Source organism: Leiobunum rupestre, chromosome 4 (genome assembly GCF_980474605.1).
Source record: "Leiobunum rupestre chromosome 4, qqLeiRupe1.1.hap1, whole genome shotgun sequence".
NCBI classification, from domain to species: domain Eukaryota; kingdom Metazoa; phylum Arthropoda; class Arachnida; order Opiliones; family Sclerosomatidae; genus Leiobunum; species Leiobunum rupestre.
Window position 1 is genome coordinate 35,853,556 of NC_143387.1, and position 25,695 is coordinate 35,879,250.

Here is a 25,695-nt window from a genome sequence, read left to right on the forward strand (position 1 = left end):
CGTAACCTCGACAAGTTTTTACAGAAAGAAAAAACCGATGAACACGGGAGAAACCCCTTTAACCAGTGGGGAGAGAACTTGCAAACTTAACGCGGATGGAGCATTTTCGAGTTTCCAGTTGCTACAAGCCGAGGGGCTGATCACTCCGTGTAATCGGTGTACAGAGCCGTACCTGTGACTGTACTAATGGGACTACGCGTAATCTTTGAAGTCCCAGCCTTTGGCAGTGCTAATCTAAGCGTAATCAGGTGTACAGACTTTCTAAGAGTGGTTAGCCCCTCGCTACAAGCTGGGATCGAACTCGGCTCCTCTTGCTGCGAGGCGAAAGTGCTAACCACTCCGCCACCCCCCATTTTAATAACCGCGGCACCACCATAGGCCCAAGTCGTCTAGCGACTTCTAACGCGGGTGGTGGAAAATCCTTCATGCCGCGCGAGCAGCTCTCTACACTAACTATTTCCGTTAACCGCAACAAGTTCAGTAGGTAAAAAGACAATTTTCTTCATGGATGGTGAAATGAATCCGTTACGGAGTTTCAAAGATAATATATTTTGCCTAAGAAGTTTTATTTATAGCAAGTTTAATCGGTTACTTGGAGAGCCGTGGAATATTGGGAAGTGTACCGTAAACATCGTCGGACAACTATTACGTAAATGGTGTCAATGGAATACCGCTATACATTAACGGACAGATTCAGAGAAATCTACGAACCCATCCTTTATAATGTACTCGTTTATTCGCGTAGGCTTATATTGTTCAAATACGCGGTGTAAAAAGAAAAATGCTACGCATGACTATCGTACGAATTTCCCACAACGGGCCGTTGCCGCGTGAACCTAGATACTTCCCAAACACGAAAACCAAAATTCGTGTTTTTAGCGAGGCTAATTAACACAGTCGTTAAACGCAGACGTTACGTATTGTGACAGAGAAACCCGCGAAAAAGGGTTCTTTAAGAAAAGACTAATTTTTTTTAAATAGTCTAATTTTCTCTATCTACGAAAAGAGGTTCAAGACCACGAGCCCTTGAAAGGGCATCGCGAGCGCCCTAAAATCCTAATTCCGCGCATTTGAAAACTCGTTTCAGAGAAGATTCTCGTCTAATCGCACGACGGTAACATTAAGCGGGTTCTGACACGTACGCCGTTATCTTATATTCAAATTCCACCTCAAGAAGAGATTATATTCGGCATCTCGCTTCTATTATTGTTTTGGCGGTATCACGTTCTCGGTGGGCAGTACTCGTTGCGTTGTTGAAATTTAAGGAAAATGTACGGTACATTAAATCAAACCCTTAATGAAGGATTAATGAGCTTGAAACTAATGTTACTATATTTTTGTTTAATTAAAGCTACGTTCCCACGTAAGCGGTAGAAAACGGTTTAAAACGATTTAGCCCGGTTCCACGCAAGTCCTTCGAAACGTTTTGAATCGATATCAAGGCAAAGCGTGAGTTTACGATAATTATTGCCTATTTTGTAATGATCTAAACTGGTGGTTTTTTCATATCGACTCTTCAATAAAAATACAGTATTATTACAAATATTGATTCATAATTAATTGTATTGGGTTCAAAATTTCAACTGCATATAAAATTAAAGTTATCGAGCAGTACAATACAAAAGTATATTAATTAGTAGTAAAAATATTTAAATAAATATAAAATTAAAGTTTGTTTTTAGGAATTTGGGACATTTGAGGTATTATAAGCACGGGAAATCTCGCGAGTAATTAAGAATCGGGTGACAAGTTGTATAAAATGAAAGCAACGGATCAACATACCTCGGAGTGAATCCGTAATTATTTTTATCCCCGGTAGTATAGCCATTAGTGGTTTGTATGGTGAGAGCGGTCATGGTGAGTGTCGGCACCGGGACCACGATGGTGGCTAAATGGTTATTGGGGCTCGCTTTCTCAACCATGCACTCGTCACTGGCGCTGGCCGACGACGTACTGGAGCCGCTGTAAACGCCAGGTATGCCCAGCCACATCTTGCTAATCGAGATCAACTTGGGACCCGCCAGGAACGCTGTCGCAGGCGCGGCTTAAGCCGGCATTCGTCGAACCGTTAAGAAATTCACGCGGAGAAAGACAGATACACCAGCGAAACTGGATAAACAAAACACGTCGAAGTAACACGCGGACTCGCCCCTGTCTACCGAGCGAATCTCATCCAACAAGTGGGGAAAGGTAGGACACCGAACACTCGAAAATATCGCGGGGGGGGGGGGGGATATGCAAAAGTCAAAAAACTCCGAATCGGGCTCCCCCTCCGCGGCGATTTCCTCGTTTTTTAGACTACGCGGAAAATAATGTAAATTAAAAGAATTCAGGTTTTCTAACGGTACACCGTGCACTGTGTAGCGGCCCGCGGTAGATATTATTTATACGGACGATATTTTGATATTGATCGTTTTCCAGTTCGGTTATTTCGGGATATTTAAGTGTCGAGGGCATTCGTATTATTACGACATCCACGACGAAATTTGGCTATTAATTACGTTCTTACGTTCAGTCTCGAACGACAGGGCTCTATAAAAGGAGTTATACCGCTCCGAGTGTACTGAGCGGGCATTTTCGCGGATGGGCATTGATTTTCACCGGAAGAAAAGCAACTATTAAAGTTATATGGGGAAAACTCCAAAAGATTAATATCTCGAATCGTCGTGAAATTTGTCATTTTTTATAGGACAACAAATCAGAGATATTATGAAAAATATATATATCTCTTATCTATATCGAAATATGAGACCCATTATATTATTAAAAACTGCTTAGTTTCAGCTTGATAGAATATTTTTTAAATATATTAACTTATTCATAATTGATTAAAATTTGTTCGCGTTTCTAGGTCTTAACTTCTTAAGTCTATTGGTGGATCAGAAAATTCATTTTGCGCGTGAAAATAAGCCGCCATGTTAGTTTATAAAAGCGGGTAAATATGCCTGCTATACCTCACAAGGTAAAGGTACTGTCACGCGCAAGAACGTAATTTCGAAATTGGTCAATTACCGGGAACAGATAAGGGTGATCTAATACCAACCCCTCGTGTACACATTTTAACATATACCATCTGAAATTGGTTTGAATTTCGCAAAATCTCATGAAATCCCCATGAATTTCCGAAAACATAGTCCCTTAGAAGAAATTTTATGACGTTTATCTTTTTTATAGTTTGCAGAAAACCCCCACTTTCTCCTCCCCTCCCTCCCCTCCCCTTTGTTGACCAGAAAGGCTTCGGTCAAATTGTCCTTTGTTATAATTTTACTTCTCTTTCCACTCTTTCACCGTAAGTGACAAGAGGAAGTGCTAGTACCGTCATGGATTTCCCGAGAGTTACTTTGAGAGGGTGAATTTGGGGTTTCGCTTGGGATATCTATTGTGCCAGTGATGCTGCCGTGGTTACCACTTTCTAGGTCCGTTAAATTATTTTACACGTTTTTGTTATTTTTATATTTATTTCCATAATTAATATGATAAAGATACGCGTGTAGTCAATTTGGTAAGTTGGTCAGAATATTTATGTTCTTCTACTAACATTGTAAGACATTATTTCCAGAACCAGAAAAGATACAGTTTAATTATAAAATCTGGTAAAGTCCCTAATTCTAGCTTGAAGTCATTTGAATTCCTTGATGCAGGGCCGTTTTAACCAAATTTGGCCCTCAAGGCAGACTTGTGGTGTGGGCCACTGTGGGCCCTCCCTACCGGAGTTGCAACCACTCAAATATCCAATTGTATAGTACAAGTGACAAAAAACAAAACATTGTAAGAATGCCTTGTTTTTAACATTGTTTTTACGCAGACTCTACTCGTAGAAATGGTAAAATGCACACTCAATCCTGGATCTAGTAGTTTTGAAAACCATTTTTTTCTTAAAAGCTTGTGGTGCGGGCCCCCTTTTGGTGTGGCCCCTAAGGCAGTTGCTTCGCTCGCCTGTGCCTTAAAACGGCATTGCCTTGATGTTTGCGAAGTAATTTGAAATAACGCGAAATCCTTCGCGCGAATTCATCCGTACTCATTTGAAGTTCGAAGTCAGTGGTTCGTTTTTAGCCCGAGTGGTTAGCCCCTCTTTGGTAGGCCAAATATGAATACGACCAGATTGTCGGATTTAATAAATTCAACCCTCCCTTTATTTCTTATCTGTGACACTAGCTGCTTTGAATATAATTGGAGATTGAAGTTTTATAGTCAGTGGTCTGGAACATTTCCGTTGTTTCTTACTCGAAAAGAAAAAACACCCCCCCCCTCTACATCTTCGAAATTTCACGATGAGACCAAACGGAACCAAGGGCCACGCCCTGCCTTCGAGAAAAAAAACTAATTGTTGACTAAATAGATTATTGAAAATTTTGAAATTTTAAGAACAGGGTGGGAAAGTTCCATTTTGCTTCGAAATCAAAATTTTCCGAAAATGAATTCGTTTTTTTCCCGAACAAAATGTTTAATAACCCATTATTTTAGGTGTAATTATTTTTTCACATTTGCGTAAGAATATTATTTCTTAGTTAACGATGTAACCATATAGACCTCCCGAAATTTCTTGATTGAAGATAGTTCTTAACTTAATTAAGAACTTTATCCTTTTAGCAAATGTTTGGAAAATGGAATATTGATAATGAATATGGTAAATAATTTTAAAATACATTCTTCATAAACAAGTAGTTGCGAGTCTCAAAAAAGCGTACGGTTTATTAAATTAGCCGTTTAGTCTCTTATACTTTTGCTAATGACTGTATCTTCGCATGGGTGCTGTTGAGTTTTCAAAATACGTTTCTAATGCGCTTGTTACTTGTTTTAAGAGACATATTATAAACTATTAATAGTACAGATAAGGTAGAAGATGGCAGTAAACAAGGTATATTTTTTTGTCTCAGAACTGGGTATTGTGGTTTTTTAAGAAACGCTAGTAGCATATTTAAAAAAATATCCAACAGGAAGTATAAATTAAGTACAGCTAATAGCGCCTAGAGCTGTATTGTTAAACAAAATCCACCTTTGATGTTATAGCACCTCTGCATTAAAATAAGTATTAAGACTCTCCAAGGCTTATTTCCTCTTGCCACCACGTTCTATTTGGGACATGTTGACAATAATTGATAATAGGAAAATCGGTAATAAAAGCTGTTCATAAAATATTATTCCTAAAATTTAACTGAAAACGAGATATTTCAATTAAAAATGTATTTAATAATGATTTTGAACAAAGTTTTAAGTTAGAATTCCAAGACGATATAATACAATGCGACAGTTATATCAAATTGTAATCTTTTTCGTGTTTTTTTTAGATGTTTCGGTGGAGAGTTTGCGCGAGTTTTATAGACTAAGAGCGAAGGAAACGTTTTAGCGAAATAGTAAAGCGGAAAATGTAGCACTTCTGAAAAAGGAAATTTTCCACAGAGCGGAAGCCAAACGTTAGACATTTTTCCTTTCGCAATTTCATTTATCATCACGACGTAGAGTCTAGCGGGATATGTAAAGAGCGGAATAATAAAACCTACGCGTCTAAAAACGGCGAAACTCGTTTCTATTCAGAGTACCCATCTCCCGCTATATTCGCACGCCACTCGAGGAAAGGGTGCTTCCAGTTTCAAAAGAAATATTTGAAACAAATGTCTAAAACATATTTCGAACTATCATTTAAGAAACAGAAATTTATTTAAAACGTTTTGTAATACCATTTTCATTGTTTTTTCATCCTATTTAGACGGTGTTTTTAATATGAGGTAAATATAGAATAAAATATATTCACGAGATAAAAGTCCGTGCATGTTGTAAAAGTGATTTTTATGTGAAAGTTAATTGAAAAATTGATAAAACACTTTAGTTAAATTTGCACTTTTAATTAAAAGTAAATGAAATTTTCAATGATCAGTATAATTATAATTTACTTTTAGTTAAGTGGGTATATTTAAACTTTTTTTTATCAATCATTGTACATTTTACTGCGTAATGAAATTGAAAAATTTTAGGAAGTTTTTTAACATCTTTTTTGACGAGCTGTAAACTATATGTATTAATTGTCTAAGAATGTTATGCCTTGAACATTTTATTTTAGATAGGGAGTAAATACGGATGTTGCAGACAGCGCTGATCAATCTTATGCGAGGGGTCGGACATTTGCCTGTTTTGTGTACGGGATTTTGGATTTTTTGAAAATCCAGGATTTTTTATTGTGGATTTGTCATACACAGTCTATAGGAGCAAAATTCTTGGATTTTGGATTTGTGGATTTTTTTCCAAATTTTGTACGGGATTTTTCCAAATGACCGACCCCTCGATCTTATGGGTAACCTTACTTATAATGTTACTTTCTCTAAATGGTTATAACATGGCTATACTGGTAAGTATGACGAAGAGCAAAAGGTGTTTAAAACAAAGTTTCTTAATGTTGTTCTCAGTTTGATTTAAAAACAATTTGAGACTGAACAGTAAAATAAATTGGCTCGATTTAATCCTTCTAAAGAGTTGGCAATTCTGGTCGGATGACTAAGTTCCAGCGAGTGCGTTAGCCAATTAGCGAACGGAAAAACCGTCCAACAGTGGAACAAAAGGTCGCCACTTCCTCCGTCAGCAACTGGCAATTGTCATTCGTACAGAAGAGGGAATTCGCAGCGGGATATGCGCCAGGAATTCACAATCGAGAGAGATACTTTTGTTTGGCCGTATAATAAGGGTGTGATTCGTAAATAAATCTGTCGCAATATAGGCTAATTTAGATAACGAGGTGTTAACGATACCATCAAATGCGGGATACTGCGAATTAACTATAATCGCGCTTGGTTGGACTGAAAATACTGATCGGCTCAGTTAGAGGTCGGCGTTCGATTAACTTTTATCCATGGATAAAATAAGTTCGCGGATATTTAAATAATAATTATTTAAATAACCAATGTTTAAATAATCAAAAGTGGATAAGCCTATTATTTAAACAAAACAAACAATTATTTAAATAAATACCATTTTAATTCAAATAAATGCTTGGTTGCGTAAAAAACATAATTAAATCAGTTAAAATTATATTCTTTTTACCAACTTTTGTTAAATAAATCGGAAATTTTGTGGATACTGAATAAACAATTCCGAGCACTAGGCTCAGTGGTCTTTCAAATTTACTTACAATATAAATTAATCTAACTTGTTGGAAGATTCGTGGGTTTCCACTGTAAGATCAATACACGAATTTCAATACTATGAAGAAGTTTCGATGAAGACGTCATTTGTTACGTCACCGGCGACGTCATGATAGATCGAAATTCATTGCAAAAAAATTGCAAAATAGCTTCGAATATTGAAACTCATCTATTGAAAAATAACGCGTGTGTTTAGGTCTATAGCAGTCTAATTACGGCGTGTTAAAATTTAAGATAATTGTGGTAATTACACGTATTAAAATGAGTAAAAGGCTGAACGCTGTATGAATGATATAAAATCAATTTCTGCCAATTTTAAATTTAAATATCTTTAAAATACTACACATGTAATTGCGTTATGTAGCTAAAATTTCTAATAACGTGTTTTAATTGAAATGTCTGGGCCTATAGAATGAATAGTGTGTGTCACAAGACGCGGGAAAGTCCGCTTGCGAAAAAATAAAACATACGCGCTTAAACCGGATTCAATAAACGAATTCTGTGGGTTCTAAAATGGTAAGATCGAGGATAAATATCGCTAGAGTTAAGTCTATAACTTGGCGTACAGGGAAGGTGAAGTTCAACTGTAATATATTTAATACGAATGGAAGATTTCTGACGGGGAAGTTTTTTTTTATTTTCGAACCTTTGTGGGATCAAAGTGTAGAAAAATGTTCTTTTGACGCCGTACGAAACGAATTCAATGGGCTTACTCGACCATTTCTCGAATAGCTAAATTATTTGGTATTCTTCGTCGTTATGAAGACAATAGGACGAGTCGAGCGTGATAAATATTCTACGGAAAAAAATCCCTAAGATCGAGAATATAGTATTGTCAGGTATCGGTAAATTGGCCGTGTTACAAAAACAGAACTATACAAACGGTAAATTAAGGTTAATCTAAAAAGGCGAACGAGAATTATAAGATTTGACGACCAAATAGATTTTCTCCCCGTCGTCCGATCATTTTAATGTCTTAGAATTTCGAAATTTTTACAATAAACCGTTGAAAAGAAATGTATCGTATTACAAAATTAAATTATAGTGCTCGTAAATTATTATTTTGTAAGAGTTAAAATTGTCCAAAAGATACGAGGTACAAAATGACAATTTCTTAATTTCTACTGAATGCATTTTAACTGAAAGTTTCGTAGTGATGGAAATTTTAGATTCGCGGGATTTGGGTTTATATCATTATCAAAATTGTTGAAAACTTTATAATTCAGAATTTACTTCGTACAGACAACCTTCATTTGAAATGTTTTTAATAGTTAAAGCAAAGGTTTGAAATGTGCAACAGGTGCGCGGGTTAAAGTGGGCCCTGCAGAAATGGATCTGGAGAAACGGAAACTTTCGCGTTTCAAATTTCGGTGGTCGGTCGAGGAGGTAGTCACTCGTAAAACGTTTGTATACCTAATTACTGATTTCTCACAATATTTCTGTGATTGTCAGTGATTTCTCACAATATTTCTGTGATTGTCAGTGATTTATCACCATTTTTCTGCGATTGCCAGTGATTTATCACCATATTTCTGCGATTGCCAGTGATTTATCACCATATTTCTGCGATTGCCAGTGATTTATCACAATATTTCTGTGATTGTCAGTGATTTATCACAATATTTCTGTGATTGTCAGTGATTTATCACCATTTTTCTGCGATTGTCAGTGATTTCTCACAATATTTATGTGGTCAAAATTTGGAAATTGTCTTCCCCTTTCCATAAAACGCTCAGCTTAAAGGTTCTTCCAATGAAATTTGTACACAACACTGCGTTAGCGTGTTTAAAGCCTAGCTGCGTTCTCCTTGTGTTTGTTGCTCCTAGCGTGCACTAACTATTGTTTTAAGACCACTGAAATTTGTTTTGGAACGGGGAAGCCATGGACCATGAATCTAAAGGGACTCGCTGTTCAGGCTTTTAAAAAGCACGCGTTAATGCGGGGAATAGGAAAATCACGAATAATTTTAGTACAATGTGGACAAACTTGGCGTCGCTGAAGTCGATTTCCGGCGTACTTTCGTAGAGAAGCTGGAGCGTTCACATTCAATTTTGATAAAATGGGGCCGTTTTTGTCGGTTAAATGTCGAGGCTTAGTAAGTTTTAGGCCTTTTATTATTGGTATTGGTTCTTTAAAAGTTTAAGTAATGGTAATTAACCATTGTGTTTTGTAAAAATAACCGGTAAGCAGCGAATGGTTGAGATTTATATTATAAAATTCACTCGAGGGGCTAACCACTCTTAGAAAATCTGTACACCAGATTACGCTTAGATTACCACTGCCAAAGGCAGGGACTTCAAAGATTACGCGTAATCCCATTAGTACAATCAAAGGTACGGCTCTGTACACCGATTACGCGGAGTGATCAGCCCCTCGAATTCACTGGATTCCATTTCATTTCCAAACTTAAAAAAAGTAATGAACTAAGCCTAACCTGACTTTATCGCTTAAGCACCGACTAAGCCTCTCGTAGTGATAGTTGAAGAGAATTCTTGAGGCGCTTCAAAGCGGCTGATGTACCTCAGTAAGCCTTCCGATTTAGGCCACGCCTACCGTGTCCAAATATCTGGAACAGTGAGTCCCCATAGATTCTTGGTCCATGGGGAAACCGAAGTACTCCGAGGAAAAACCCTTTAACAGACCGGGAGAGATCCAAACTCAACGCAGGAGTTGTTTATAGACTCCCACACACACACACACACACACACACACACACACACACACACACACGCCTCAGGTGTATTTATTTTTCTGCGAGGTTGATATTTTACATATGTTATATTCTATGTTCAGAAGTGCTATTTAACAGTAGACAAATTGTGTGATGAATAATGATAAGTATTGTTAAGTTATAAAATTCAAAAAGTGGTAAATGATGTACATTTATCAGTAACACATGGTGACCTGACTAAGTTTTTGAAATGTTAATTATGTAATGGGTTTGCCACTGTTTACCAAAAATTTCCTTGAATATTATTCACTATTTACCAAAACACCCATATTTATTACCATTATCATGCGCAATATTCAAAAAGTGTTATTTTTGGAACACTGACTTTATTTGAAAAGTATGATTTAGCTTAAATTTATTTAATTAAATTTAGTAATTATAATCTACCATCTCCCTGCACACTAGATGTGATTTTACTATATGCAGAGTTTCCTAGTGAAATCACGAACGACTTGATATCGTATTTTTAATATTATTTTATACAAAATAAGGTATTTAAAAATAAGACCTTCCTTAGGGTTCAAGAAAAGCTAGTGACGGAAACTATATAAACAAAATTATTTAAATAATTGTCGCTACTCGCTCGCTGTAGTTCACCCGTTCAAATGGTCCCATGTACTCTAAATGACCAACTTCCCAAATATCGACTTTTATCTTGATGAAACTATTATTGTTCAACCCGAACGGTCTATTTCGGCGCCTGAGAAGGTCGCCAAATGCCTCTTTGTCGCGGTTTAAATATTCAACGCCGGAAACAATTGCCTCCGTTTCGAAACAGAATTAACCAAAAAGGGTTAAAACAATGCCTAAACCAAGCGGGCGTGGCGGGCCCCTGCTTTAGAAGAGGCCTAAAATGAAAATAAAGTCTCGAGAAAAGTTTGCGGATACAGCGAAGGAGTGGGCTATTTTCAAATGGCTTTTAAATTTTTAACGAGCTAGTCTCGAACTTTCGCGTAAACGATAACCTTACGATTACGGCGTCGTAATTATCCAAATGCAGTTTGGGCGGTTGCTTGTGCTATTCTCTTCAGTTTTTGTTTAAAGTTCTTTTGAACTTCTTCTGGACAATTAAGCTTCTATAACATTGTTTTGCAATTAAATTTTTTTTCAATCACAATTGAATGTTTGGTGATGAATGATTTATTGATGAAATGACGATAATTATTGAATTAAATATACCTAAACCGTCCGAAATCTTGTCATTTGACATTAGTTTACTTTGAATAAATATTATACCAACTTGAAATTCAAAATATCCAGAATTTTCGTCTGCAATAGACGCATTCACATATTACCTACAGGGAAATATGCAAAAAGGGGCGAAATCCACCCGAGGTACCTTCCTATTTAATAATGTTTGAGGTAGATGGCGACTCTATAAAGTTTATGAAAAATAAACCTTTTTAAAATGTTATAAGTTAGTTACTAAATTATAGTACTTTAAATTCTTATTAAAAATAAATAATTTTTGTAATTTAAAATAACAATTAATTTTAACAGTAGTTAACACTCTCCGCCATAGATGGTACTATAATACAATTTTAAACTATCCAATCAGGGAAGATAATTTTGTATTTTAAATCTCGACAAAACCGTTCTCCACTAAAAACTGAAAACTTTCTACCAATCGTTGAAAATCAAAATTATGACGTCATGTTTGCTATCAGAGCGCCATCTACTAACAAATAACGCCATCACCACGTTACCTCGGATGAATTTTATCCCTTTAAAGTCGTCTTTGCCCGTTAAAAGTTCTAAATTGATCTATATTTTTTAAAATGAGTGAGTTTTAACGGGGATATTAACAGTGCTTGGTGAAAAATTTTGGTCAGCTTATTTTTGATTATTTACATTTTTTTAGCAAGATTATCGAGGCTATAACGAATATTTTAGTAGAATATAGTTGAATATTTAAATTCCCACCAAAATAGGCCAAAATTAGAGATATATTTCTGTTTGAATTCTAAGAAACCACTTTGGGGCTTCGGGGAATGGTAGCTGCCTCTTGGTCGCCTGTCGCTATCAAACTACCCTTATTTTTTCCAGAATATTTTCTCTCGGACAATGGTCATACCCAGAGTTCGGGTCGGGAGCTTTTAGACCCACCGCCCAATTATCTTGTCACCTTTGATGGCGCGGCTTAGTTTATTTTTACTTTAATTTTGGGGAATTGCGCGTGCTTTATTTTTGCCGCGCAGCTTTTATCATAGTTTTGGAATGCCAGGGACGACTTAATATAAATCTATCATACCCGATGCCAGGGCAATAAAAACGAACTCTTTAGAAGTTTGTGGGAAACCTCCAACGTGTCCGGTATATATACCGAGGACATGGAAAATTAAGTAGAAGAGAACTGTTCTCTAAAAAGACGGGAGCAACTTCTCCACCCAGTCCATGGGACCATTTCACCCTAATATAAAAAGAGAGACTTAGTCTCCAGTCTCGGTTTAAGTGAGTTCCCGCCAGCCGTGAATCGGTAAATTGTGCCTTGGATGTGCTCACCGACAGCAAACAAGTCAACGTATAGTTGAGTATGAAACCAAGATCGATATAACTCTAGTAGAATAATGGTTCGCCACTGACCCCAATTGTATTAAAATCCCTGGCATCCATCCAATGTTTAGTAGTAGTTTTGTAGGATTTAATTAATTAGTAGCTGTGCATGCTGCATGTTTCATTTTGGGGGAAATGTACGCGTAAAATTTAACATTAGTAAAATTATTGTAAAACCAAATTTAAAATTCTTAGTAATGATTGATATATAATAAAAAATCCACTTTAATTAAAGTAACTCTAGATATGACCAAATTCCTTCGCTCTAAACCCTATCCCTAGTTCTAGGCCTTGTAGTAATAATTTCATGTTAACGCTTGGCATAGTAGGGCCACCGAGCCGCACGAGGGCAGCTACAGTGGCGGCGTAAGGGGGGGGAGGGGGGCGGTCCGCCCCGGGTACCAGGGTAGCCAGGGGTGCCATCGGAGAAGCTCGAGGGGGGGGGGGTGCAAAACAGAACGATTAAACTTGAAGAAGACGGACCCGTGAAAACTTCTGCATGGTCCTGGGGGGTGTCACAAAACACTGCCGCCACCCCGGGGACCCAGCCTTCTTAAGCCGCCACTGGGCAGCTAGTAGGCTTACGGAAAAAGTGGTTACAAGGCTATCTACGGTATCAAGCGATATCGCGTAAATAAAACTTATATTTTTGGGTAACCCAGGGTCATGGCACCTACTTGACTTTGCACGACGGATCATCTTCGATAAAGCGGGCCTCGTTATCGTGGCAAACGGTAATGACCGACTCATCTTGCATGATGGTCGTCGCGCGCCCCACGAGCGACGGTATCCTACAGCGGCGGACGGGCCACGCGAAGATGTCTCCCGAGGAGGCGACCACTCGATGACTGAAATAGTGGGCGCAACGGGGAACGAAGCTCTGACTGGGAATGTAAATGGCCCGGGGTCTAAATCTTCGCCTCATCAAACTCCGCGAAATGAAGATTTTTAAAAAAAGCGAAAGGAAATTTTATTTTCATTTGGCGTTTTCTTTTGTGAGAAATGTCTATATCTGACGCCTGAATCGTCCTTAGGCGCTTAATGACACTCGTTGGAGAGGTAAGCTCCAGTAGCCTTCAATAGCGGAATCTGAATAGACCGACCCAAGTCGTGTACGGGGCCTCGGAAACACGCCTATAGTGACGGACAACCCGCCTGAACAGATTCTTAACTGATTTTCCCATTTGATTCCCACTTTGGAAGCGACAGTTTCGTGAAAAGCCTCGCCAGGAAATACGCTCCGCCGAATTCCACTAAAACACACTCTTCTTTCTTCCTATTATTATTGTTCAAGTATCACGAGCACGGTCGAGTGAACCTACATGCCCGATACCACGTGATGTCAACGTTAATTTATTAATTAGAAGAACGATTATACCTTTTATTAGGCGTTATCAAAATCAGTACCGAAAATTTCATTTAACGAGTTAAGTTTTAAATTAATTAAATTTTAAAATAAAGAGTTTGAAACCGTGAATAGATCCGAGAACCGTAACTTTTCAATCGAGCGTCGCCACAATACGTTGAGTGCGTTTCGCGAAGCTTTGTTGTTACGCAAATTCCTTCGCTATTCGTGCCAAATGCTCGGACAATGTTTACCATAATATTGAACGCCAAAATTCATTATACAGGTAGATAATAATTGGTAATAAACGAACGGAACCAAGGCCAAGGACATTGACGCTATAATTTGAGGGGCTTTAACAAATTAACGACTGTCACGCGGTTCAAAGTGAGTTTCTCGGTTATGGAAATTAGAACATTACCTCAAGAACTTGGCGGATTTCGCGTCTTTTCGTTTGAGCCACAGGGAACTACCTTCTCCCTCTTCGACCATTTTGGGCGGCCGACTCGGAGTAAGTGAAGTACTAAGGCCGCCGAAGAGCCACCGAAGGCGCAAAAAGAACTTATGATAAACAGAGAGGCCCGCGTGGAAACTTCCGAAAGTCCCTAGTCAATCTAGAATCGAGCCAAGCCAGATGCCTGACGAGCTATCGTGGAAAGCAACCTCGGAACGGTCGAGGAATGGCAAGTCAGACTGTTCATCCCCCGCGATGGCGTATAGCGAGGTTTCCCGTCCCACCCACAGGCCCGTTCGACCCCGGCGTGAAGACCCTCCGAAAGAAGAAGGTTCGGGGACTGGGGTGGGGTGCGAATCTGTTCACTGGCCTCTTTGTTATGATCTAGAACCGTAAATATAGCAGGAACGCTTCCCTCCGGGCACTAACCAACGCGGCTACCAGCACGCGGTTCGCTGTAACGAAGCGAGCAGGCGTACAACGCCTTAGTTACCACTGAACACCGAATAGAGGTTAGAGTTCCGAATAGATTTTTTTAAGGTCTCCTCCTCTAAAGTATATTCGCCAAAATGGTCTATTGGCACGGAAGGTACGCTCCCGTAAGCGGGTAGATGTTTCACTTACGTTGATCAGTCGGGTTGTACGCTTACCAAAGTATCTAAAGAAACGTGTACCGAAAAGAAACAACTCGGTAGACATTTCTTAACTGTATAAACCGTCCTAGGTTGGAAATACTTCGTTAAGCTTAGAGGCTGAGTTTTGACCCGCAGTTTTCGAGATCGTATTTCTGGGCTACTCTGTTTAATAGGCTTTGTAAATTTTGGAACTGATGGGATTTGACACGATTTGAACATCGAATGTTTGGAATGCCGAGAATCGGATATGAAAGAACCACTCGCGTAACAAGAGGGAGCCGCGTTTATTCAACAATGAAAAAAAAATGACGCGAGAAAAGTGGAAGATTTCTCGAAACCGGTTTTTTGGTCACGCTATTCGAACTAGGAGGATGAAAGCGCGATTGAATCAGAGCCAAGGGGCGCGGGTCACTTCCCCGCCATAACCCACATATTTGACCGGAATTTTACAGACTATTTCATTATTTTGTAACTGCAAATAATTTACGTTCCGAATTTGGTTTAGAGTTACGGAAAGTACAACATTACTGCTAAAGTTAAGAAGTTGCACTGTTGTTATTTAAGAATTTGTTTTGAACATTTAAAAAAGAAATAAACGCTAAAAAGGTAAATAAATGTTGAATGACCCGATACTGACCACACTAAAGTAGTCTCTGCTGATCAAGACCAGTTCATTAATTGCTGGGAGCAATTCATTTATTCCAAAAATAAGGGTCACTGGTCCCAGGGATCAGTGGCGTATCCAGGATTATTTCGGGAGGGGGTAGGGAGCAAAACTAACGTTAAATAGAGTTGTTAATTTTCCGGAAAAATAAAAAATTGAAACATAAATTACTTTAAGGGTTTTTAATGTTTTTAACTTTTTATCGATATAAAATGTCTAATATCAGTAAACATACTACAAAATATTAATAGTGTTACATTGTTAATCAGATTAAACTAGTCTAGAGGTTTAGTTTTACTTCTAGATCCGAAAATAATGAGGCGAAAATGCCGCTTTATCTAAATTTGCAAACAATATATTAGACTCATCGTGGAATTCATTTTTTTTCCAGAAAAATACGGAAAATTTCCGGAAAAAAGGCCCGCTTTATTTAAATTTGCAAACAATATATTACTTATCGTGGAATGAAATTTTTTTTCGGAAAAATACGGATAATTTCTCTAAAAAAAGCCCTCGGTCGTTTTCCGGAAAATTTTCTGAGCGGAAAATTTTCCGACTTACAACACCAAAGTTAAGTATTAAAAATAGTAGATTTTAAAGAGATGGCTGACCGACGTTTTTCCATAGTTTAGATTTAATAAATTCGGTAACGAATATAGATGTCGGTGGCGTCGTTTTGCAGACCCTGTGAGTGTTTTACTACTTCTCCGCCTTACAGTGAAACAGAGCCGCGACCATAGATAAAATAACTTCGTATATAGATAGGAAACTTCAATGGGGCAAACTGACTCTCAGGAGATTGCCCTGACATCTAGTGACTGCGCCAGTTGGCTGTGTTCTCAAGAGCGTAGAAAGTATTGAGGAATTTGAGGTCGGAGTTTTGGGAATAAACGTATTTTGCAAGGTATATGTCTTCAAATATACCAGAAATAGCGTTTAAAACAAACTTGAAATCTTTACTGAATGCTATTTCTTTAGTGCTATTTTTTTTTATTTGCTCTCAGTTCAAGAAAAAGTACTTAAGCCTTTGCAATTGGGATTGCGTTACACCAAGGTTCTAGTACGGACTTCGTGTAGTGCGAACTTCACCAAATAATATTATTCGGGTACCGCCACCAGATGTCGGCCAAAATTCTGGCGTCACTTCTACAACATGAAGCTTCCTATCTATATACGAAGTTATTTTATCTATGGCCGTTGGAAAGTCATTCAGAAATATCTCGAAAAACGCTGAAAATACCAATCTTTGTTGTGAATTGTAACTATAATCTAACATTTTAAACTTTATTTAAAATATCTGAATTTATTTCGAGTGGGTTTGAACACACCCTGGGTGCGCCACTGCCAGAGATCAACCTCCTTATAAGAAATTTGCTGTGGTACTATTAACTACCTGCTCAAAAGGACCAGTTTTATAATTGGACCTTTGAGGGATTTTTGGTCCACAGGACCACTTAAGGAAAATTATATATCTCCACAGAGAGAGAGAGATAGAGAGAGAGATACGTCAAACTAGTAGCGGCACCTAACTGAATAAAACTTTGTTCGACAGGTAAAACGTCAGATGTGGACTTTTTAGCCTCAGGTTTGATCATCCAAGGGGAAACGATGAGGCTACTATTGTGGCCGGTGCTTTTTTGTTTGGATCGCTTTGGGATTATTTATTTCGAAAATTTCCTTCTTTTCGAGTGGTCAATAATAAGTTAATATTAAATGTCTTAACGCGAATAAAATAGTTTTATTTTCCAGAATTTCAAAGTCAAGTAATAAAATAGAAATATTTTACGTTGCCTGTACGAAAGAGGGCGACACTATACTCCTCCCCGTTCTATCCTATCTCTCATATAACTCTAAAGTTTTAGTGTGGCACCTAACGCCATCTAGGCACGGTGTTGCACTAATAATCGCTTTGCAATAAGGTGATTTCAACACTTACCTGATACCGCGAGGAGGCATATAAGCCAATGTCAGTCTACTTTTATATTTCTAAATTCGCGACTGGTAACTGAAGACGAAGCAAAGAATCGCATCTCAAGAGGCGCTTAAAGGGAGTATAACCTTTACAGGAATTTGGGGCAATACATATTCCCCTCCCCTCATTTTTCTAACCACGTGTTTACGTAGTGTGACATACCGTGGTTTTTGAGGAGTAATCCCACTAAAAGTATCGCCGCTTTGGTACTGCTTTATTTTCTCATATCTACTGAAACGCGTTTCGTGAATCTAAAACCACGTACCTCATTATTAAGAAATTATATTTGAATAAATATCCAAACTATAATGCAAATAATTAATTTATAGCTCTGATATTGTTGTTTATATGTTAATTAAGGGTACGTTTAAAAAATAAACACTAAATATGAAACAATGGAGGTTTCAAGTGAGAAAACCTCTTCAGGGCGGGCACGCTTCCTCTAATAGAAGAATTGGTTGTTTCTATTATCGTTCTAGACTAGCGCCATGAGCGAGAAAAGAGAGAAGCTATGGCGCACCCTACCAAACAAGGATGGTTCTACTCCCTTTAAGTAAAATCGACATCCCACCTTTCGAGTATGGTGTCATAGCATTACAAAAAGAAACTCATCTTATCCAGTACAAAGGCGAACCATAGACCAAGCATTTTCTAATTGTTTTTATAAATGTAAATTAAATTATTGTATACTTACAATTAACGTAAGCCCAATCTTAAGCGCCAAAATCTATTTCGTCTTTTGTTAATTTGATTTAGAGCTATTCTACGACCAATGAATAAATGAAAGGGTCCTTTCACAGATTTTACTATCCATTATTTAAGGGTTGCATTTTTTGCCTAACCACTAACAATTGTAAGTTTACTAAAGCGCCGCGAGCGACACCTACGTCAATTAGGATTTTACACGTTGCACGGTTTAAATCCTGGAACAAGTTGAATCTCGTAATGAGATATTGTAAGTTATGCAATAGTTCTTTTTATAAAATAACCTGGGCCATCTTGTTGAAATGTTGCCTCCCCGCTTCAGCACACTAAAGAGTTTATGAACTCATTCTTAGGCATTGGCTGAACTATTACAGGGCAACATTTCAACAAGTTGGGCAAGCGTAAAGACATTTTATAAAATCAACTATTACTCCGAAATCCAATTATAAAATGTACTTGAAATTACTAAAAATACAATCAGTAATTTTTAAATCTAGTTATTGAATTTAATGAAAATGAAAATATTATAATAAGCCGAAATAGCTGTAGAACATCGTAAAAGTTGATTCACCGAATAAAAGATTGTAAATTATGTATTCCATAATTTAAGTAAAAGTGTAATTGAAAATACTAAAAATACAATCACCAAATTTTAAAACCAGTTATTCAATTTGATAAAAATAAAAATATTCTTATCCCGCGAAGTAACTGAATAACAACGTGATAGATGGCAGTATTCGCGTTAAAAGTTCAAATTTTGGGCGGAAAGAAAATTCATTACTAGGTCATTATCACCGGCATCATTAAAAATCCCCAGCTATAGAATTTTAATGTAAATAAACGACTTTAAATTAGGAAGTGGCCCTGGCACGAACGCGAGCCTCCTCCTCCCCCCCCCGGCTCAATGGGAAACGAATTGAAAGTGCCCTCCCCTCGGCCGATTCGGGGTCCTGTAAAGCTCCTGGGGACATCTACCTTCGACTAAAGTTACAGCTTTTCGTAAAACGATTTTCCACGACAAGTTCCGAAAAATAATTTCGAATAAAAAAGCCGTTTCAAATTCAATTAAAACCCTAATTTAACGATAAAATCCTTTGAATACTATTTTTCGAAATCATTAAAAGGCGTTCGGGAATTTATTACTATCTAGATTTCCTAAATAGAGGGTTGTCAAAATGCGAACTAATGCGCCGAGATTACAGAGCGGTTAACGTTTAAGCGCTCATAAAAGATTCATAATGGCGATATTAAGGCAATCATGTCAAAAGAAAACTATCATATTTTTCAAATAAAATATCACTGCGAGGGATTCTCCACCCGTCTCGTAAAATGGAACGATATTATTAAACAAAATTATTGTGCCATTCCGAAATTCGCGTTGCTTCAATCTTCTTCTCCTCTCAATGGACCAGCCTAAAGACCAGAGAGAGAGAGAGAGAGAGAGTTCAACTTCGTGATGTTATTATCGCGAAATTATCTTTAACAAGATGGGACGTTTCTACTCTCAATTTTTTTATTTCATTTCATTTTTTAACCGATTGAGCGTGTTACGCCATTTTGTAAATGATTTTAGTCTCGCTTGGGGTCTCGCCGATATCTGTATTTTCAATTTAATAGATTAGTGTAATGTCAGAAGTAAATAGTTCAGCGTGCGAGAAAAAATATAATTTCTTATACAGGTACTCTTTTAACTATACTATTATCTACGCCAAGAATTGATCTATTTATATATAGAGAGAATGTTTATATTCCGTCTATTTTTGCCTTCGCTCCCGTTGCAGCTCTAGGATTAGAACCTCGCCCCTCCCCTTAAAATCAATCAATTCCAGGCGGCGCATTATTGGCTCCCTAAATATTACGTCCTCTTGACGCGATTGACGTAATATACGTATATCTGCGGGAGTGACGTGTTAAATAAGAACGCTTGCTTTTCCATTTCATCCCCCCATTAGTTGATTCCCCCGGTTCATGATGCATCGGGACGGACGGAATATAAACATTCTCTCTATATATAAACTAGCCGAGAAGCCCAACTTATAGGCGGGCCCTCAGCTAGTTGTGTGTACTGCAGTACGCCCCCCCAACCCCTTTTTCCCATGGGATAATTTCCGTGCCACCCTTTTCCCCATAGTCGAACCATCGCAGTTAGGCACCCTCCCCCTTTTACCCATGTGATAATTACCGTGGTACCCTTTTCCCCATAGTAGAACCACCCCAGTAAGGCACCTTCCCCCTTTTCCCCATGTGATAATTACCGGGGTACCCCTCCCCCTTTTGCCCTTTGATAATTACCGTGGCCATAGATAGAACAATTCTTGCTACGCTAATGACGTAAATAACCGTTAAGAATTTGGTCTTTTTAGAGCTATAAATACATTTTCAAATTTCGTACCATATTTACAGATTTAGTAGTAACGTTTTAAAATCATTTAAGATAAATTTGTTTTTAATTCTAGACATTTCCTACTATTTTATTGTTTTGGAAAGTTTGTTAATTATATTTTTTAAATATGGTTGTAAAACATATTCCTGAAACAGCCAAAGATAACTTAAATTTAAGAAACTTTAAAATAGAAAGATGATGGTTGAAAACCTTTCCTTACTCATTTACTTCTGATAACTTGATATTCAAATTCTGAATACTTTCGTATCGGTATTTAACACGTTCACAAATATGAGGGCAATTTTATTTTTTACGGGCAAAAAGATACATTAGGTATCATTATTATATTTATAAAAAAAAACTCTCCATAATCATCGCTTTCGAAGCAGCCCAAAAACTAGCGTGCCCTATTTAGAATGTGTCATTCTCACGAAAAACGTGGGCCGTTCCAGCACAGAGAAAACACCGAAGAATTTTGCATAATAAACGGTAATTACAACGGATATAAATCTATTTTTGACAGTTACTACCTAATTGTAACCTACATCAATGGCCGCGGCCAAACTACGTAAACTGTTACGAGTCAACATCAACAAGTGATTGACACCTCTGACGCTCGAAATGCTCCGATTCCACCATCCGTTCCAGATTTCTAGCAGAAAAATCTCAAAAACTATGCTACCGCCATCTATGAGAACGTACCCGAATCATTCTTTAATGGAAGACAGTTTCTATACTCACGAGAGCTTTTAAAAATTGAATATCACAGCGCCATCTATGAAAAAAACGGCTGAACTGGTGATTTAAATGGGATTAGTTTCTCGTGCTAAAGTTTTGGTAACAAAGTGTGTAACTCCAAAAATAATATAGAACGCCGTACCCTAGATTCGAATACTGAGAGCGTTCTGATTGACGGTTTTGTAACGAAGCGTTTACCCACTTCCGGCACGTGACCTCCGAAAAATAGACCTCCATAGGTCGCTGCCATAGTCCTCCATAGGTCGCTGCCATAGTCCTCCATAGGTCGCTGCCATAGTCCTCCATAGGTCGCTGCCATAGTCCTCCATAGGTCACTGCCATAGTCCTATCACGGCCAACTTTGATGACGCGCTGTTGCTCGAACATTGCATCCTCAAATTTGGATACCATGGTAACTATGGAGCTAATTTTTTCGGAGTTTCGGCAGGAAGTGGGTAAACGTTATTGACTACGCGGATATTTCGAATCTAGGGTACGAGGTTTAAAGGGGAACGGCCAAGCTTTTCCAAATATCGCCTTATTTGCAAATTAAAAGATCAACAAGACGTTCAATATACTTACACGTACCTTATTTTGTCTTGAAAAAATAGTTTTTGGCCTAAAAAGTTGAAACGCAAAATAACGCCAAGTATTTGGGTTTCAATTTTCGCCGCCATTTTAAGGTGTATCGCCAGCGCCAGCAACACCTTAGTGAGCGATTTGCGAACTATACTAACTTTAAAAATCGCGCAATTTATGCTTAGGTCTCGCATAACTGGAACGCGCCGCGCGTGCAAAACAAATCTTTCGCGTCTTCAGCAGCACGCGATTTTATGTTGTTTTTCTGTCTCACCGATTTCTCACCAGGTGTCGCGGCGGACGCGCGCTTTTCAATTTCCCGTAATTTCTTTATTTTATTAAAAATTAACCACTTAATATTTTATGATGCGGTTTTCGCCATAAATTTCAGTTTTTAACGGGCTATAGGGTTATCTAACTGGTTAAAGCTTGACCGTTTCCCTTTATATAATCTTTGGTAACACGTACAGCCTTCTCTGAATAGTTTTATGTACAGCTCCCCGAGGGGCTATACTCCCTAAAATGCATAGGTGGCATAGTTGGCATAGTTCTGACATAGGTCGATTTCCTAGCGTAAACGTTGCTACTATAGCAAGTAAACCAAGGAGCGGAATCCCTATTTATAAGGCATTGTTGTTTTGTATCAGGCATAGCTCTTTTTGCAGCTCTCTGGCATAGCTCCCTAAAATCGACCGACGCGACATCGGCCCACGAGAAACGTGGCGGTTTGGATTCGCCGGACTTAGCACGCGATTCCAAGGGGGGATCGAAGTCTTCTCCGAGTAATGTCGCCTGACGGCGACGCGCACTCACTTCGCTCGAGTGCCGGGGGCTCGCGGCACCCCCCAAACCCATACTAAAAAATGCTATGGGCCATCTATAACGCAACCTAGAGGACAGCACCAAGCCTTACGCACCAGGTAAAGTCGGGCGTGGAATGTATCTCGACAAAAAGAGCTATGCCTGATACAAAAGAACAATGCCTTATAAATAGTGATTCCGCTCCTTGGTTTACTTGCTATAGTAGCAACGTTTACGGTAGGAAATCGACCTATGCCGGAACTATGCCAACTATGCCACCTATGCATTTTAGGGAGTAGCCCACTCGAAGAAAGTCTGTACATCGATTACGCCGGATTACGCTTAGATTAGCACTGCCAAAGGCAGGGACTTCAAAGATTATCCCATTAGTACAGTCAAAGGTACGGCTATGTACACCGATTACGCGGAGTGATCAGCCCCTCGCAGCTCCACGACGAGCAACTTAATCGAACAAAAGCATTCTTCGGGTCAAGATACTATAGAGTAGTTTCGCTACGTAGCGCGAATTGCGTTTTATAGGGAAAAGCACGGGAAACGTCTAGATCAGCGAGACACGAAAAACGTGAGGCATTCGTTCGGGCGGGGCCGAAGAACGTAGCGTATTCCCACAGTTCGTTCGACAACTAGTCACGTTGCGTTCTGGTCCGCGTAGATAGGGCGGAAATCCTCATTTCCGGTGTTAGAGTTAGTAATGACCAGCAAAATGACACCTACTTTCCGTTCTTGGGTTTTACTCTAGCCGCGCAACTCATACAAGACGACGCGGTGGATGTCGTGGTCAGTATAGAGAGTTCGCTGTTGTGTCGTCCGCCGCCTCTGGACAGCCTGATGGCGTTGAGGATCATTTGTCGGGGAGGGCCGCAATTGACGGAGGTGAGTCCACCGTCCATTCCTCCGGGATGAACACCCACCGGGCCGATGTGGGCCAAGCTGCACGACCTGGAGGCCGATGGTCCGACGCTGCTCAGACTGTCCGAGCGGGAGGCCATCGAGTCCCGGCGGTCGTTGATTGGCCCGCTGCAACACTCCATCAAGACGGGATCGACACGCCGAGATATTTGATGCGAGCCAGAGTTGCCCATGGACCCGAGCGAGCCCGACAAAGGGACTGTTGTGTACGCCTGCCAAAAGACAGAAAGGAAGAGGTTAGACGGACATTCTGACAACATTGAAAAACTCCTTATGCAATCATTTAAAATAATATATTTGTTTCGCGCGTTATTAAATAGCGGATATAGGTATTATGAAATCGCGCAGATCGAAATCGACGATAAAAACGCTAAATATTGTAACCTAGTTTCATGTTTTACATTTTTAATTAAAATGAATTTTTCCCGAGGAAAACTTAATTGAGCTTTTTTTCTTAAATTAAAGTAAAATATCATCGCAAAGCCCGTTCCGCGTTGACTCAAAATATAATTTCTTTTGAAATTACATGTTCTACGTTTTAATATAAAATAGTTTTCTTTTCCATATTTGCTATAGGTACTGTTATAAAACCAATTAATTAATACTCGGAGCCTGGACTTAAAGGTCCTTGTTGTTTGGACTTAGTGGTTTGACTTGAGTCGACTAAATTGGCTAACCAATCTGAGCTGGTAACCAACCAAGGAAAATATTTTGTTCAATGACCACTTTCGCCACTTAAGGTTTTAAATGAAGCTTCTATTTGTCGCGTACCAAACCAAAGTCAAATCAAAATCTTTTTAACTCGATTTACAATAAATTTAATTTCTACGACATAATAAATGATGATAATCTTGTACTCACATCGAATTCTACACCACCAGCGAAATCATTCTCAATTTCATACATGATTGATTTTGACGACGATATACTTAAAACTAAAATTAAAGGCTAACCGCAGCTCGTAAGTAAAAGATCGTCAGTTATAATAAAATGTCTCCAACGATTAAAAGCGAGTCGACCCAAAAATCAAGTTCATCCGGTGCGTTTTTCTCGTTAAAATATTTCGTAAGTCGCGTTTTAAAACATCAAGAAAATCATTAATATTAAATAAACGGAGGATATTATTAGGAAAAAATTGACGTTTTTTTAAATTGTTCTTATATGATTACGATAAAGAGCTAATAAGGTTTTTACAAATTAAAATTCGCTAATGGGGGCTTTCCGAATAACAAACTCAACTTGACATTCAAAGCGCGCTGGCTTCTAGGAATCGCGGGCGAAACCGCCTTGCCCACACACACTCGCCGACTAATCGTCTTGACGGGGACGCCAAGGTACCTCTTAACCCTTTCCACAACACCAGAAATTGGCCTCATTCATTACTGAGCGGATTTTGATGTGGTAATTTTTAAGATAACGGCGCCTGCAAATTAGATGGAAAAATCGACGAGCTTTTAAAATTGCCAAATTTCCATTTCGATCAATTAAAAATGAAGGGATTTATTTTTAGGTTAAGAAATAAGAAGTGGGTTTTTCAAATATGTCAAAAAACCGAGTCGAGTTGGTGTTTTTTTTTTCGCGGCGAAATTATTTTAAGAACAGACGATTTGGGCAATCATTTTCATTAACACATTATAGATACGTCACAGACGTCAGTTTGCGAGAGACGGCGTGGGATGGGGTGCACCCACAATCGGGGAAATTCGCTGATTGTGTAGCCGCTATTCAGAGGGAGTAAAAAGTGTTTTGGAAAATTGGTGTTAGTGAGTTTCAACTGAAACTGCGCTAAGGTATGGAAAGTAATATTAAGGTTAGCAAAAATCGTCTTTAGGGACGCCCACGAGAAATCACCCACAAGTGGTGATAGCTTTTAAAACACGAAAATTGCGCCGTTTCACTTTCAAAAGAACTATTTCATATTTGGTATAAACGTGTCTTCATTGACTAACTTTCACCTTATGAAAGTTATAATATGCCAAATGTTATTTCACTTCGACAAATAATAATAATAATAATCAGCTAGGCTAATACCCAAGCCGGATTTGCCATAAGGCACGAAGCCTATAGGGCTT

The 25,695-nt window shown here is 38.5% G+C and overlaps 1 protein-coding gene across 5 annotated transcripts in view; it reads right to left on the reverse strand.

Moving 5' to 3' along the window:
• The window catches only part of OtopLa (proton channel otopetrin-like a), a 45,714-nt gene that overhangs the window by 13,139 nt on the left and 6,880 nt on the right, over nucleotides 1-25,695 (reverse strand). For 3 of the 5 annotated variants that reach the window (XM_090171263.1, XM_090171262.1, XM_090171265.1), the window contains exon 2: nucleotides 23,429-23,835. In XM_090171263.1, coding sequence (XP_090027389.1) covers nucleotides 23,429-23,835 — 407 coding nt within the window. Of the gene's footprint in view, nucleotides 1-1,782; nucleotides 2,476-23,428; nucleotides 23,836-24,484; nucleotides 24,617-25,695 lie in introns of those variants that run through there. The other 2 variants (XM_090171264.1, XM_090171266.1) reach the window with 2 other exon arrangements.